The sequence below is a fragment of the Carassius auratus genome, chromosome 38, assembly GCF_003368295.1.
Source record: "Carassius auratus strain Wakin chromosome 38, ASM336829v1, whole genome shotgun sequence".
In the NCBI taxonomy this organism is placed as follows: Eukaryota; Metazoa; Chordata; class Actinopteri; order Cypriniformes; family Cyprinidae; genus Carassius; species Carassius auratus.
The window spans coordinates 12,094,859-12,112,230 of record NC_039280.1 but is presented as its reverse complement, the minus strand read 5'-3'; the positions used below and the strand labels follow the sequence as shown (position 1 = coordinate 12,112,230).

The following is a 17,372-nucleotide window of genomic DNA, read 5'->3' as shown; positions in this document are numbered from 1 at the left end:
TGTTAGAATTTTAAAGACAGAATTTTAACAATGCTTGGAAATTAAATGTAAATGTTGTAACGAAAACAACTACTAAAACAACTAAAAGTGAAATGATGAGGGCTTTTATTATGCCTGCAGCGTGTGGTGGGGGTCCAGCCTTATAACTGGATTCTTTTGAATTGCTTACTAAAAAGTTAATTCACTTATTTGTTAAGTTATTTTTTATATAAGTGGAATTTCGTGCATTAGAACGCAGTAAATCATTCACGCGCTTTAAAGAGGATATCATTAATTCGCCCAAAAATCTAAATTTAGTCATCATTTATTCATCCTCATGTCGTCCCAACTGTATGAATATTTTTCTTATGTTGAACACAAAATAATATATTTTGAAGAATGCTGATAATCAAAGAGTTGATGGTCCCCCTTTACTTCCACAGTATTTCTTTCCCGACGAAGTCAATGAGGATGAACAACTGTTTGGTTCTTCACAATTCAAAATCTGGAATAGTTTAATATTAAAGAAATAGGTTTGGAACGACATGAGGGTGATTAAATGACACAATTACAATTTTTGGGTTTACTATTCCTTTAAAACAAAAAATATGAGTCTGTGAGTGGAAGTTAACGCAAATGATCCACAAAATTTGTTCAAAAATAACAGTTCATTCAATAAAAAAACACCAGTAGAAATGCAGTTTAAAATTAAATTTAAGACCACGTGTAATAAGAAAACGTTTTATGTCTGAATTCTCATCACTTGCTAAAATATTTAAAAAATCTCAACTGTTTTGTATCTTCCAATACAAAATTCAAGATAAATATTAAATCGTCCTTACCAAACCTTAAGTATACTAATAATCAGATGACTTATTCTAAATGATTCATGATCGACTTAAAAGTTCATTTCAAGTGAGAAACCATAATCACTTTCCATATTAAATGTGAAAACAGACAGTTAAATTAAAATAGAAAAACACAAGCACACAGTAGGAGTTATCCATCTTTATTGAAAAGAAAAAGTAGCGGGATTTAAATAGACATTTAAGCCAATCAATTAAGTTGTATCTCAGTGTCACGGCTGTGAAAAGTTGGGCCAAGAGCTGATCAAAATGTTGCAAATCTTTACAATCAAACAGAATATAGGAATCAGTCCCAATCTCCCACTTATGTACAACATCGGTCCTTTTCTCCTGCGTTTGCATGCATTCCAGGAGTAAGGCCCCAAAAAAAGCAGAACAACATAAAGACATTCTGTCTTCGAGCGGCTCAGAGAGAACACACTCTGGTCACACAGGCATGACGTGTTGTGGAGTGAGAGCAGTTCGATTGGTAAAGATCAAAGATAGGCAGAGCTGAGAGTGAAGGAACTTCTGTCAGACTGGCGAGGTCCATTTCAAGACTTTGTAGTGTGGAAAGGCCAGGAGCAGGCCTGCATTCCTGTTTGATTGTGCCTCCATAAGAGACAGATGGAGAAATATGGTCTTGCAACAGTGTCCAAAACATGAGAGAATAAACAGTGTATAAATGTGTCCAGCCAACATCACATGGCATATTTCTGAGTCCATTCCCGCGCTATTCTGTTGTATCTGCAAAGAGGACAGAAAAACATTAGACATCTGAAATCCAGTGACCCTTCGTGAAGCCAAAATGCAGTTTGGTTTCGAACCTTTCTGATGTTTCCAGTTACTATGTAATTTCTCCTTTATTAATGATATGCTTCAGTTTATCGGGTTCATAAACATTTTTATGTGATGATTTAAGGCAAGACATCCCAAAAGAATATGAAAACAATGAATACATGTTGCCATCGTTGATGGATTACATTAATAATGGCAAAAAAAAAAAAAAAAACTATTACACTTCTGAAATTTCATAGTTCAATAATCTAAATATGCACTTATTTACATACATTTCCTGAACAGATAACTTAACATTGGATAAAACCTGGTAAATCAGGAAATTACTGTTAGCAGCCAGATTTAAAAAAAAAAAAAAAAAAAAAAGGAATAACTACTTGTTTAAAATCAGTTGAATAGTATACGACAAAACCCCTCTGTAGAATTCCTTCTGAGAAAACTGCCTTAAATGAAATATGTAAAACATACAAATGTTAGCTCACACAAACCAAAAATGCTCAGCCATTACAATTTACAGGTCTAACGTTTCATCTACTCAAAAAACAAACAAACAAATGTCATGCTGCTGAAAGACTTTATGGCTGGCCATGCTAACTGTGAGGTTTAATGCAGGACTGAATAAACCCTATCAAATCACAAGACACTGTAGCGTTTGAGAAAGATAAAAGCATATCTGACTTTTCACTTGAAAACATTCTGTGCTTTTTCTCAGTCATTTCAGACGAGACATGACAGCATGTATTAGTGATGCACACCTGCTGTGGCCACACGCTCATGCTGCACCACGCCGGAAGCAACAGTTTGCAGTGCTTCTCGTTCTCTACAGTACCTCTAATGTTCACAATGCAGAGTTGAATGTCACCTACAGCATGGCATATTTCTCTGTCCATTCCTTTGCCATTCTATTATACCTGACAGAGCATGACATAAGGTGCCCTTATTTATTACATATTATATTTTTTTACAACAGATACTGATATTATCTGGGATAAACTTCTGTAATTGGTGCTGACTGCATTCAAATAAGCTTTTTGGATCAGACTTAAAATGTAAATATAACTGGCTTTTCTAGCTAAAATAATAAAAATTACATATTTACACATATTTACCCGTGTGTGTGTGCGCGCGTGTATGTATATATTTATATATTAAACTGCTTTCACTTATCAAGCATAAGCAAGGATTTTTATGGTCTTGCAAAAAATGTGTAAAAATTTTAGTAAGTTCAAATGAAACATAAGCGGAAGATAACAAAATACAATAAAGAAGCTAAAATGGGAAAATATAGCAAAATAATGTTACAAATAGCAAAAAAAAAAAAAAAAACATCTATACCAGATGTTGCGCATGTGTTTAAGAGAATATAATAATTGTGCTTCAGTCTGTACTTACTTCTCTGTGTCTGTTTTATAGATTCGGGCAATCTCTGGCACAAGAGGGTCGTCTGGATTGGGGTCACATAAGAGTGAGCAGATGGACAGGAGAACTACAGAGATAAACACATACACCACGTGATTGACATACGGCACAGTGTATCCAACTATACCAAATATCACCTTGCTTGTCCAATCAAATTAGTTGAGTGGAGGCTAGCTTATGTATTTATTGCAGGCCTAATGTGTTTCCATTATTAGGACTAATTGTTTTAACCATTTTCTAGTAAAGAAAAAAGAAAATGTTTTAGTGTGTACCTTTAGAAATAGTAAGTGCAGGAGACCACTGGGACCTGAGGATGTCCAGACAGATGCTGCCATTACTGTTAATGTTGGGATGGTAGATTCTTGTAGTAAATGCAACCTAACACAAAGAAAACAAATGTTATACACACCTGCAGTCACACAGGGCTTTGTGCTGTTTTTGAAGCTCTTACCTTTGGTGGTTTAAAAGGGTAATCTGTTGGGAAGTGTATGGTTAAGAAAAAAACACCGCCCTGATATGGACTTTCATTCTGTTTTTCAAAAAGAAAGAAAAAAAAAAGGAAACATTTTAGTACATTTACACTACTGTTTGAGGTCAGTCAGATATTCATTTTAAACGTGATAGTTACGACATTGTTTCAAAATATTACCAAATAAATGCTGCTTTCTAAATTTTGAATCCTTAAAAAACATTTTCCAAAAAAATTAAATCTAATATTAAGCAGCATAATTGCCATATAAGAATCATTTTAAGGAAGGAGTAATGGCTGCTAAAAATTCAGCTTCACCATAACAGGAATAAATTACATTTAAAACATTTTAAAAACAAAACAGTTGGTTTAAATTTTAATTTTAATTGTAAATTGTGTTCCTGTGGCTTAAATGGTAGAGCATTGCATTAGCTGCACAAGGTTGTGGGTTCGATTCCCAGGGAACATGTTAGGTAAAAAAAATGTTAGTCTGAATGCACTGTAAGTTGCTTTGGATAAAAGCGTCTGCTAAATGCATAAATTTAATAATAATATTAATATCTCAACATATTGTTGTTTTTACTGTATTTTTAATCAAATAAACACAGCCTTTGTATTTTGTACATTCTACGTCAGCATTATACTATCCAGCAACATGCTTCTCCCAGCAGTGTTTTATAGTACTCACCGGCCCCATGATTGTTGCCTGCCAGTGGAACACTGCAGGAAAGATTGCATTTACAGCATCAGTTTACAGTAAACACATTCAGCCGTAAACACCACACAATACATGTAAAGTCTGAGATCTCACCGTCATCCCCCACTGGACCTGCTGAACACTGTGCAGGAGGATCACGTGCCAAGTCATTCAGTTCCTTCAGGGAAGAGTCAGAATGAGTTTCATAAAACAAGCACTCAGACAGAACTACAGAAAAGACACAGACTCTCCATAACGAAGGGTCAATAATGGCGCTTTGCTCTTTTATCACTATGGTGACAGCAAGATGAAACCAGTAGATTGAATGTGTAGCAGCACAGTGTATTTATAGCTCCAGAGGGTCATGAGAGAGAAGAGCTGGCACACAACCTGAAGCCCACAGGCATGTCCGTCTGCGCTCCCTACTTTAGGAGCACCACGTTTATTTTTATTTCAACATGTATGTTGAGTGGGAAGACACCTGGGGGTCTATTTCATGACAGGGGGGTAGAAAACTGCCATCAATCTAGAGCTTTTACATTGCACAACTACAGACAGGCTGGAGAAGTTTGCTTCATAATATGGATACAAAACTATTTGGGATCCCGAATTGAACCTTGCAGTCCCCCAAAGGTCAACTAAAAAAGCAGTAGTAAAAAGGGACCTCGACGTCAAAACGTTTAGGAATTATCACATTAGTATGGACTTAGAAAATAATTAACAAAAAGACTGTTTTAAGTTTTTGTTTCGTTTCGTAAGACTAACTGTGGTGAGAATTTACTGCCCACACAACGACGAGGCAAAGTGCCAATACTACATTAATCGTTTTAATCATTGTTTATGAATTAAATATCGATGTGAGTTTTATCATTTATAATCTAAACATTTTAATTTATAGTGCAACTTATGACATCGAGACGTAAATAATTATTAGCGGTCAAGAACATTATTCACACTGGATGACAATGGCGCGTTAAAATTGTTTTGTACATACTTATGGAAAATAATAATAACAATAATTACAAAAACGACAGGTTTGATGTCCTTATTAATAAACACACACACACAAAAAAACATTCGTCACGTGCATCAGGAATAAGCGTAGATAAGCAATACGCCGACACGCTGATAAATGACTAAAATAATCAAAGATACACTGGTTTATAATATGTCTGACTGATATATTTATACTCGATATAATTTCCCCACTTACCTTATTGATTCGTTTAAGCGCCATCTTCCCGCTGGGTGTAACGTTAGTGGCTCCTGAATATCTCGCTCTCTTTCTCAATATATGAGCTAACCTGAGAACTAGCCAGCTGCCTAAATGATAAGTAACATAAAATAAATGTCAGAATGTCAAAAAAAAAAATGTTTTACATTCACCTTCTAGAAAAATGATATGGCAATCAAACGCGTAAGTACAGACAGGCCCTGACCCTGTCGCTGAGTGTAATGAACACTTCTCTTTCAGTTTGTCTGAACTGACAAGATGTCCGTGAGCTTGTTGTTAGCCTCTTCTTCTCGCGCGGATTCAAGAGCTACGATGAGCACAGCGCCACCGCGAGCGCTGGATGACAGTACTCACTTACTAAAAATGCAAAGAAATACGAATGTTTTTAATAAAATTCCAGAATTATAAAGGCATTATCCACAAGCATTTTACGTACTTCTTTGTAAATGAAATGTTTCTTTTGAACTACAGGTAAATGAGATGTAAAGCCTAATGGTCATGGTACAGTGAAACCTAGACAATGGCAAATTTGCACAGCAAAAGGGGACATTAGTAAGTGACTTCACCATTGGGCCTTACAAATACAAATAGAAATTAGTCAAATTAAATAACAATGAGTTCAAATACAACTCTGTCTGAGCTATGGTACAACGATGGTATCAAATTCCTTTGGACATTGGATGTGTATCATGGCAGGCCTGCGGTCTTGGGATGACTAAGATCTTGAATAACTGGATCAAGGTTGGTGATTAAAAAAAAATGATAATTTGAAAAATATTTTAAACATGTTTTATAAAAACCTGGAGATTTATGATTTTATTAATTATGGTTTTATAAAATAAGTTAGGCAACTTATCCAGGATTTGAGGGAGTGAATTAAAAGATATGGATTTTTAGTTATTTTGGCTTTTTAATTCTTGTTTTGTCCTAAATTAAATCATTTGAAATCATTTTCAGGCCCCCTGGTTTAGAACAACAGATCTATGTTTGTTTGTTTTTTATATTCAATGATAACCATATTAATGATATTTAAAAGCTATTTCAAGGTACAAAGAATAGAATTAAAATTGACAACTTTAAAGGCAATTTTCTCAATATTTGAATTTTTCTGCACCCTCAGACTCCAGATTTTCATATTGTAGTATAAATCTCAATTTCAAAATAACTGACTCTTATGACAGGTTTTGTGGTCCAGGGTCACAAAAAGCATTACCAGATTTTAAACACCAGGATACTACTAACTGCTACATACTAGACATTTATAAGTTCACTTAAAAAATAAGTAACGCAGTATACAAAAAAAAAAAAAAACTTTTGAATTAAATGTATAAATAATACATATATTAGCCAGCAATAATGTATGTTGTTTCATTGTACAACAAAGACAACAGAAGAAACAGTCATCTAGACACCCGTCTCCAAACCACAACTGACATGAAATTGGAAAAGAGTGAAAATGCTTTTGAATCAGTGAGATTGTATAAGCCTTTAATCGTTATTCTCTGCTCTGTTAAATATAGCTGGAACTGGAATCTCCCCAATAACAATGATCTGATCTTTGATTTATGCACAACTCGCAGCTTCATTGACTGTCTTTTATCTTTTCTTTCATTCTGGCAGAACTCATCCACAAACCATAACGTATTTGAGAGAAATCTTATACAAAAAAGTCAGAGGCACAGGTATCAACAATCTCATTACGAATGAATTAAATTCACACATGTACCATAACCTGTATCTGAAATGACCCAACAGAAAAGTCACAAATGACATCAAAAAAAAGATAAAAGGAATTCCAGAATTAGTAACCGCTAACAAGAATTTGTTTGTAATAAATCTATTCTTTCGTGTCTTCCTCAGAACTGGACAATCGTCATTGAATCATCCAACTCTATATCTTAACAAATGTCAAGTAGAGATTCTTTGAAATGAATATCATTTGGTAACTATGATGTAATGCTGCGGAGGTGCTGTGGTCGTCTTAGTCCTAGCACAAAATCAGCAGGACGTCTTCTGAGTACAGCATGCACCTGCAGTCTTTTGCAGCATTTCTGTCTCTGTTATCTGTTACAGGTCTATTGTTATGGTTTCCTTTCAGCTCTGCTCTGTTTTCTGCCACTGTCAGTGTCTTTTTGCAATGGCGTTCATGATTCACACTTCTTTGGCTGAGGTTATGTTTCAGTCCGCTTAACTAAGCTCCTGAGATGCTACTTCTGGGTCCCCATGCGTTGAGCAGCTGGGTACAGGATTTGCCACACCTTGGAAATCACAATTTGCACCGTAGTGCAAGTGTTGGAGACTCTCCTTGCTACAATTCCTCTCTGAGTTTGAGTATTTCCTTTCAGACTCATCACAGTTCATCTCTGCAGAGCGAACACTGTCTCCATGTGATCCCTGCTGTTCCTCCTGACGGGTCTCAGGAGAAGGCTGTTGCTCTGATGGAGCTGGGCTTTGGTGGGTCGGTGGAGCTTCACCTGCTGCAGTCGTCGGATGAGCCGAGGAGGGTTTGATGGAGGCATGGCACATAGGGCATGTCTCTTGCACATACAGCCACTTTCTCAAACAGTTGCCATGGAAGAAATGACCACAGTATGTGATCACTGCTGATGTCATATCCTGCAGGTTAGAAAAAAAATACATCATTGTTGTGCAAAGTTTAATTCGATCACTTCATTAACATGACTGATTGAATTTTAGGAAGAATTATTAAGATTTTTTTTTTAAAGTCCCTTTTGCTGCATTTACCTCATCAAAAATACAAAAACTGTAGTATTACAAAACTGTTTTCTGCTTGAATATATTTTAAAATGTAATTTATTCCTGTGATGGTAAAAGCTAAATTTTGAGCATCATTACTCCAGTCTTCAACTTCACATGATCCTTCAGAAATCCTTCTGAAATGCTGATTTGGTGCTCACTCTTTGATATTTAATTATGGTAACACCACAGGTATGATAACAATTATGATTAATTTTAAGGACTAATTCTTACTATTAACAAGTTGCTAATTAGCAAGCATATTACTAATATTGGCTATTTATTAGTAGTTATAAAGCACATATTAATACCTTATTCTGCATGAGCATATTTTAGATATTTTATTCCTATCCCATACCTAAATGTAACTACTGCTGTACTAACTATTAATAAGCAGCAAATAAGGAGTTTGAGGAAAAACTCAGTTAATAGTGTATATGTGCTCCCTAATCTAAAGTGATACCCTAATTATTAATAATGATTCTTATTTTTAGAAATGTTGAAAATAGTTTGTCCTCCTAATTGTTTTGTGGAAGCCATGCTTCATGTTTTTCATGATTTTCTGATGAATATACAATTCAAATAACAGCATTTTAAAAAAAAAATACAAATCTTCTGTATCATAAAAAAGGCATATAAATACCTTTACTGTAAATTTGTTCAATTTAATGTGTCCTTGCTAAATAAAAGTGTTAAGCTCAAAGTGAATCACAGTTGCTCCAGAAATATGAAGCAGCAAATGATCACATTAGAATGATTTCTGAAGGATCACGTGACACTGAAGACTGGAGTTATGGCTGCTGAAAAGTCATCACAGGAATACATTACATTTGAAAATATATTAAAACAGAAAACATGTATTTTAAATTGCAATATTTCACAATGTTTTTACTGTATTTTTGATGAAATAAATGCAGTCTTGGTGAGCATAAGAGCCTGCTTTCGAAAATCAACTTTTAAATGGTAGTGTATACACCCTTTAAATATGAAATCATTCTCAAAACTTCCACTAGCACATTTGAATACGTTGCAAGTCAAGGACAAAACTTGATTCTACCCTATGACACTGCACTTTGTGCTTGTTCTGACCTGGAAGCAGATGGCACAGACATCATTGTGGTTCTGCAGCTGCTCTGCACTGGCCCGTGGAAGCACATTGATTTTGCGAGCAGCTTCTTGTCTCAGCAAGAAGCTTTTCCAGCCAGCCTGGGCACGTAGCCACACATTGCAGTAGGAGTGGATGATAATGACCGATGCTCCCATCCAGCTCCACTCTCCCCACAGGGACTCCCACGCCCCGTACGCCACAACACACACAGCCACAGCAAACTCCAGCACCCGACACACTCCGTTCACATAATAAACGATCTCATCCAATCCGGGCAGGGCAGCACCGCGCCAGACCTCCACCATGAACAGGCTGTAGATCAGCAGAGTGCCTGTCACCTATAAAAGGGAGCAGGGCATGCTGTGATCTCACAGAAAACAAAATGAAACAAACGAGGTTCATAAAACAGAGCGTACCTGCAGCGATGTGAGCATACAGCTAGAGACCAAGATCAGCAGCCAGAAATCCATGTTGAAAAACTGAGAGATCTTGTAGGCCATGAATCCCGGAAACAGCAGCAGAAAGCCACACATAGATAAACCACGCAAGTGCTTCCACACACTCCTGTGGACACGGAAAGAAAAATTTGGATTTGCTCAAACATAAAAAAAAAAAAAAAACAGCATTCAACTCTCAGATTAAACATGCTTTCGCCAAAAAATAACGGAGTAGGGAACTAAATTGTTGTTAACATTTCAAATATATAATAATTGTATATTTGGTACTCTGGTAAATTAATTCATACTTATAAAAATCTATCATCAGCACAAAAACAGCTGTTTCACTTGTTGTAACAAAACAGAGCCAACAGAACAAAAGTATTTCACAAACATTTCCACAGTATAGCACAACATTTTCAACATGTATCACTAGTATACACACCGTCAATCCATCATTAATGAAGTCATTTGTTCAGGTTGTAAATGGAATCGCATACCTGTTTCTACTAGCTCCGAGCCCCAACACAACAGGCTCTGTGATCTCACTCATGCTTTGTAGAGTAGATGTGAGAACGATGAAGAGGATGATAAAGAGCAGAAAGCAGCGCTGTAGAGCTGCCATGTCCAGCAACCCAGTCTGCAGGGCCAACAGCAGCAGAGTCACTCCTTCTGTCACTCCACTACAATATAGAAAAACATGAGCGCTTGAACTGAACAAACACATGCACACAGTAAACATACATCACCTTCTCTTACCTGTGCATGACATTATGGTTCTGGAGAGCGCTGAATCCTCCGAGGTAGAATTTACAGAGATTTAGAAGTCCAAGAGCCATATAAGACACCACAAACGTTAAACCAAGCAGGGAGTATGGGCTAGCACAGCATTCAGACACACTGAAAAACACACGCTCATTAGATTCACTTCACGTCTCATATGGCCATTCAATGAGATTGAATACCCTGCCATTTACCTGGTGAGGAGGTAGAGTAGCGGACCCTGTTGGACGGCAGTGATAGTGCCATAATTGGTAACAAGTTGCACTCCGAACAGCACAAACCAGAAAACACTAAACAACACAGGCACAGCAAAGCCATGCCAGAGGGACACTCCGACTGCCATCAGTCTGTACAACTCAGTCACCTACAGAAACAACAGAAATTTAGGAAAGAAGAACTGAGACGATGTGTGTAAAGGATGCAAGTGTGTCGGTATGTGTTTGTGTTTTACCTCTATTGCCATTATCTCTCTGTAAGCAGCTCTGGCCAGTCTGTACGGCACAAAGAGGTTGGCGAGGAGGAAGACGGCCACCTCAACCCCTGTGATCATCATGGACACGGAGGACAGTGTGAGGAGCCAGTCCAGAGGGACAGACACCACACGTGCCAGAAGAGGGAGCAAGTGTGCTGAGAACAGCCACACCCTTTGAGTCCGCATGAGGAATGCACACAGCGTACTGACTATTATCTGACCTGCAATGATCACACACAAATATATAGTACATTCATAATCAGTACTGATATGCAAAAATATGTCAAAGGTGATTGTGCCATTGCACAAACCATACAAAAGAATTGCATGAGACAACATACTTTTCTTGCACCCTCTCTGAAGGGCTTAAGTTATAATTTTAAGGTAAATGTATTACTCTTTTCAAGCACATTTTACAATTTATACATAATATTTTAATTGCTAATCAAGTTCTTTACAAGAGAAACTGATGTCACATGATCCTTCAGGAATCAGTACAAGATGGTGATTTATAAAAAATGCTGGAAACAGTTTTGCAGCTAAATATTTTTACTTTCTCAAATTAGTTTAGTTTTTATATATATATATATATATATATATATATATATATATATATATATATATATATATATATATATATACAGTATTGTTCAAAATAATAGCAGTACAATGTGACTAACCAGAATAATCAAGGTTTTTCGTATATTTTTTTATTGCTACGTGGCAAACAAGTTACCAGTAGGTTCAGTAGATTCTCAGAAAACAAATGAGACCCAGCATTCATGATATGCACGCTCTTAAGGCTGTGCAATTGGGCAATTAGTTGAATTAGTTGAAAGGGGTGTGTTCAAAAAAATAGCAGTGTGGCATTCAATCACTGAGGTCATCAATTTTGTGAAGAAACAGGTGTGAATCAGGTGGCCCTATTTAAGGATGAAGCCAACACTTGTTGAACATGCATTTGAAAGCTGAGGAAAATGGGTCGTTCAAGACATTGTTCAGAAGAACAGCGTACTTTGATTAAAAAGTTGATTAGAGAGGGGAAAACCTATAAAGAGGTGCAAAAAATGATAGGCTGTTCAGCTAAAATGATCTCCAATGCCTTAAAATGGAGAGCAAAACCAGAGAGACGTGGAAGAAAACGGAAGACAACCATCAAAATGGATAGAAGAATAACCAGAATGGCAAAGGCTCAGCCAATGATCACCTCCAGGATGATCAAAGACAGTCTGGAGTTACCTGTAAGTACTGTGACAGTTAGAAGACGTCTGTGTGAAGCTAATCTATTTTCAAGAATCCCCCGCAAAGTCCCTCTGTTAAAAAAAAGGCATGTGCAGAAGAGGTTACAATTTGCCAAAGAACACATCAACTGGCCTAAAGAGAAATGGAGGAACATTTTGTGGACTGATGAGAGTAAAATTGTTCTTTTTGGGTCCAAGGGCCACAGGCAGTTTGTGAGACGACCCCCAAACTCTGAATTCAAGCCACAGTACACAGTGAAGACAGTGAAGCATGGAGGTGCAAGCATCATGATATGGGCATGTTTCTCCTACTATGGTGTTGGGCCTATTTATCGCATACCAGGGATCATGGATCAGTTTGCATATGTTAAAATACTTGAAGAGGTCATGTTGCCCTATGCTGAAGAGGACATGCCCTTGAAATGGTTGTTTCAACAAGACAATGACCCAAAACACACTAGTAAACGGGCAAAGTCTTGGTTCCAAACCAACAAAATTAATGTTATGGAGTGGCCAGCCCAATCTCCAGACCTTAATCCAACTGAGAACTTGTGGGGTGATATCAAAAATGCTGTTTCTGAAGCAAAACCAAGAAATGTGAATGAATTGTGGAATGTTGTTAAAGAATCATGGAGTGGAATAACAGCTGAGAGGTGCCACAAGTTGGTTGACTCCATGCCACACAGATGTCAAGCAGTTTTAAAAAACTGTGGTCATACAACTAAATATTAGTTTAGTGATTCACAGGATAGCTAAATCCCAGAAAAAAAAAAATGTTTGTACAAAATAGTTTTGAGTTTGTACAGTCAAAGGTAGACACTGCTATTTTTTTGAACACACCCCTTTCAACTAATTGCCCAATTGCACAGCCTTAAGAGCGTGCATATCATGAATGCTGGGTCTTGTTTGTTTTCTGACAATCTACTGAACCTACTGGTAACTTGTTTGCCACGTAGCAATAAAAAATATACTAAAAACCTTGATTATTCTGGTTAGTCACATTGTACTGCTATTATTTTGAACAATACTGTATATATATATATATATAAAACATTATTAATCTAAAAGAGTAAAAGAAAACCAAACAATAAAACCATAACCTCAAGCAACAACCACAACCAATTTACCCAAGTCAGAACATTAAATACAGATAATAAAATATATAAAATACAACTATAAAAATAGGTCATGTAAAAAGAAAGAGAAGTAAAGCAGCACAAGGCATATGGCAGACAGAGTACAAACCAGTGAAGTAAACAGTGCAGATATAATGATTGTACTGCAAGAGCTCATTCAGTCTGATTAAAGTGTCAAAAATCTCAAAGAGCAGTTCTTAATTTAAACTGACAGAAGAGGTAGTTGAATTTGATCAGATAAATGCTGAATGAGGTAGTGAGCAGACCAATGCTGTACAGCCTGATGAATGAAGCTGTCCTCCAGTCTGCTGGTCCTGGCCTGGATACTCCGCAGTCTCCTCCCTGATGGCAGCAGATTGAACAAGCTGTGAGGCGGGTGAGTGGGATCACATGCGATGCTGAGGGCTTTACGGGTGAGACAGGTTCCGTAAATGTCCTGGAGGGAGGGGAGAGAGACAATAATGATCTTCTCAGATCTTCTCACTATGCCTCGAAGAGTCTTCCGGCTGGACGCATTGCAGGCGCCGTACCACACAGTGATGCAGCTAGTCAGGATGCTCTCGATGGTGCCTCTGTAGAAGGTGCACATGATGGGGGCCGGGGCTCTGGCTCTCCTCAGTTTGCGGAGGAAGTAGAGATGCTGTTGTGATTTCTTGTCCAGTGCTGCGGTGTTTTCAGTCCAGGAGAGGTCCTCTGTGATGTGCACACCCAGGAACTTGGTACTGCACACTCTCTCCACACGCTCTCGCACCGTTGATGGTCAGAGAAACGTGCTGAGTGTGCGCTCTCCTGAAGTCAACAGCAATCTCCTTCATCTTCTCCATGTTCAAAGAGAGATTGTGGTCACTGCAACATCCGGCCAGGATGGCCCACCTCTCTCCTGTAATTTGTCTCATCTCTTTTGCTAATGAGAACCAGTCGTGTCATCCACAAACTTAACGAAGTGGTTGGAGTTGTGTGACAGTGTGCAGTCGTGGGTCAGCAGAGTGAAGAGGAGGGGGCTCAGCTCACATCCTTGGGGGGCCCCAGTGTTCAGTGTGATGGTGCTGGATGTGTTACTGCCGACCCGTACTGCCTGAGGTCTTCCAGTCAGAAAGTCTAACATACAGTTGCACAGCGACGTGTTGAGTCCCAGTTGGACCAGTTTGTAAATGAGCTGTTGAGGGATGATTGTGCTGAATGCTGAACTGAAATCTATGACCAGCATTCTGACTTGTAGTTGTAGAAATTGTGCCATTTATTAAATACTAAAGCAACAATTAACTTTCACAAAACAAAGTATGTTAGATCTTGATTGTCGGGTTTTGTGGAATATGTTCGGCAAAAAGCTAGTAAGCGAATATGTTTGCCAAAAACTTAATAGCTTTAAGGTCTAAGTACTTTTTGGCATTACTATCAGGTTTGGGATATTTGTTACTTACTGGTGAGTGCAGTCACAAAACGGTTCAATGCTGGAGAGTCCAGAAAGAGTGCACTATCATATCCATACTGAGCTTCATCTCTTACATAATCTCTGTTAACACAACAAAACCATTTGAAAAACTTACCAACAAACCATTCACTTTATTCACATATTTAAATTTTTTTTTTTGAAAAGAGCCAAATCACATTGTAATTCTCACCTGACAATCTGATGACCCATGTAAAGAAGCAGGGCGCAGAGAACATGCAGGTAGAGCTGGATAATATGCCCAAGTGGCAACAGCAGCACCACGGTGCTCACTATGTGACCTGCAGGACACACCAACAACATCACATATTGCATATTTAGCCAACACTACAATATAATGACTCATGATAATCACATAATATTTACCCAAATAATATATGTTCCAGATGACATATTTGTACTTGAAGAGCATGTCTTCTGTCCTTGCTTTGAGATGATCCGTGAAGCTGTCAATGTCACATTTATACAGCATGTCCAACAGCAAGATGCTGGGCACCCTGAGGACAACATTAGCGACTTCTTCTAGTCGTGGCATCTTAACACGGACAGAATAACCACCTGCACCGTGTAGAAGGCTGTCACATTATGACTGCTGTCATACTATCATGCTCCTATATTCTACTCCTGTTTGGCGGTCCTCTTGAAAATGAAAGGACATAGTTTGGTGTGGCTAATCAGCAGATCCAATCTGAAAACTGTGAGATGAGAAAAAAATTGTCAAAAAAATAAATAAATCCGGCTTGGTCTCTCAGCCTGGTTTTAAATGGATTTCATATTAAATTTTCGTTTTGAGAGAGGATGGGAGACCATCGTAGTAGACTGAAAGACCACCATAAACCAGCCAAGACAAGTAAACTACCTTATCATATTTAGTGATTTCATCGTGGTTTAAAGGTACTTTGTGGGAAAATAACATACTGTCTTTTTCTTTTCTCAGTGTATTTTTAAAGACGGTTGCACCCCACCTCTAGTCTGTGTTCGTAGCGTCACTGCAGCTCGCGGGTTATTCGTCTCAAAACAAAAGCGCCTCAGCATAAATCATCCACGAAAAATACACATTAGGCAGCGGAATTGCTACTATATGAGGTAATGATTTTGCAGCAGCGTTTTTGTACGGAGGCACCTCATGAAAATGAAATCGGACACATTTCTAAGAGAACGATCTAACGTTAACAACAAAATAGAACACGTTTTGGGGATAACTACACGAATATTCAATTAATATAATACTCTTTTCTCGCTAGAAATAGCATCAAGAGTGCAAAAAGTTAATCAGAAATATACATTTACACACAAACTGACCACCAAACGCAACTTTCAGACGCCATCTTTATTTTGTAGCTCAAGCGTCACGGAACGGAACGGATTTCAAAGGCAGCGAAGGATACATCTACGCTGCCTTCAGAATTCGATCAGAAGTAGGTACCTCCGGAGACAGGAAGTAAAGCAGAATTTGGATTCGGACGTGCCTTCCTGCCTTGGAAGCATTTTAGAGCTATCGGCCGCAGCCACAGTTTCCACACCTGTCACGACAGAAACACTGCTTAGAAACTACCGTCAGCTGCAAACTCCACTTCCCGTGCTCTTCGTCTTCTTCTGTGGTTTTTTTGAACAGCGGCGGGTCGCAAACGAAATAGCGCATTACCGCCTCCTACTGTTTATAGCACTTCCTAATCATATATATTTTTTTCTTTTTACGTTTTTTTAACAAAACTTGTAACCTAAGTGTGACCAGCTTGGGTGAGAATACTCCTCTCTTTTTCTCCACTATGTTGAATTTATGATCCGTATTGTTGTAATTGTATGCATAAACATGCCGTCACAAAAAGCTAAAGCTATACCATGACTTTCTATCACTGTTCTGTCCTTTTAACATTTTGAAGGTCTCACATACCATCCGTTTTGGCCTTCATACACTTAAATGCTTTTACTTAAAAAAAAAAACTGAATAGAAACACTGTGACTCATATGTGTATTTCTTTATTTGTGTACATAATTTAAAGAGAGAAACTGCCACTTAATTTCGAAATACACATAATGGTGGACGGAAATGTATCATAGAGGATTGTAAAGATATTTTAATGGAACTAGGCCTTCGGCTTCACTGTATCTATTCTGTGTTTGTATTTTATGTTTGATTAGTTTAAGTACCTATTCGTTCATGTTCAGTGTAAATGATAATTAATTAATGTATTCAGACAATAACTTTTGTTATAGCACTGTATTTTATGCTACAATTTTCCATGTCAATAAAAAAAAATTATGTATTTGGCATGACATTCTGAAAGTCCTTTTATGTTAAACCCTAATAGAGACTAGAAGGTAAAGGCCACATAGAGAGGTAAAAAGCACACTATTAATAACCCTAACCCTTTTAATTAATTTGAAAACTAATATTTACGACACCGTTAGGATTCAATAGTACACATGGTTCTTTTTGGAACCTAAAGGGTTTTGTTCAGCAAAAAAAGAATGGTTTGCTATTGTTACAAGCTAGAAGAACTCTAATCTGGTACTGTTTATCTCTTCTCTTATGGTCTAAACCTT

At 37.6% G+C, this 17,372-nt stretch overlaps 2 protein-coding genes across 7 annotated transcripts; both read right to left on the bottom strand.

The window, feature by feature from the left end:
* Positions 1-972: 972 nt before the first annotated feature.
* On the bottom strand, positions 973-5,767 carry ube2d3 (ubiquitin-conjugating enzyme E2D 3). 3 transcript variants are annotated; one of them, XM_026224184.1, is made up of 9 exons: positions 5,647-5,767; positions 5,421-5,530; positions 4,322-4,385; positions 4,199-4,230; positions 3,493-3,570; positions 3,314-3,419; positions 3,015-3,108; positions 2,452-2,533; positions 973-1,571 (listed from the first exon to the last, which is right to left on the bottom strand). In XM_026224184.1, the coding sequence occupies exons 2-8, from the start codon at positions 5,442-5,444 to the stop codon at positions 2,485-2,487; spliced, it is 447 nt and encodes a 148-aa protein (XP_026079969.1). In that variant the 5' UTR covers positions 5,445-5,530; positions 5,647-5,767; the 3' UTR covers positions 973-1,571; positions 2,452-2,484. The 3 variants fall into 3 exon arrangements, with proteins under 3 accessions (XP_026079969.1, XP_026079968.1, XP_026079970.1); XM_026224183.1 differs by having other exon boundaries at positions 5,421-5,724; XM_026224185.1 differs by lacking the exon at positions 2,452-2,533 and having other exon boundaries at positions 5,421-5,718.
* Positions 5,768-6,912: 1,145 nt separating this feature from the next.
* On the bottom strand, positions 6,913-16,433 carry LOC113057100 (RING finger protein 145). Of its 4 annotated transcripts, none has more exons than XM_026224179.1 (11): positions 16,381-16,433; positions 15,192-15,520; positions 14,998-15,106; positions 14,797-14,888; positions 10,978-11,219; positions 10,721-10,890; positions 10,503-10,643; positions 10,244-10,426; positions 9,723-9,870; positions 9,288-9,644; positions 6,913-8,057 (listed from the first exon to the last, which is right to left on the bottom strand). In XM_026224179.1, exons 2-11 carry the CDS (start codon positions 15,358-15,360, stop codon positions 7,629-7,631), a joined length of 2,040 nt encoding a protein of 679 aa, XP_026079964.1. In that variant the 5' UTR covers positions 15,361-15,520; positions 16,381-16,433; the 3' UTR covers positions 6,913-7,628. The 4 variants fall into 4 exon arrangements, with proteins under 4 accessions (XP_026079964.1, XP_026079962.1, XP_026079963.1 ...); XM_026224177.1 differs by having other exon boundaries at positions 15,791-16,417; XM_026224178.1 differs by having other exon boundaries at positions 16,252-16,416.
* Positions 16,434-17,372: the final 939 nt, after the last annotated feature.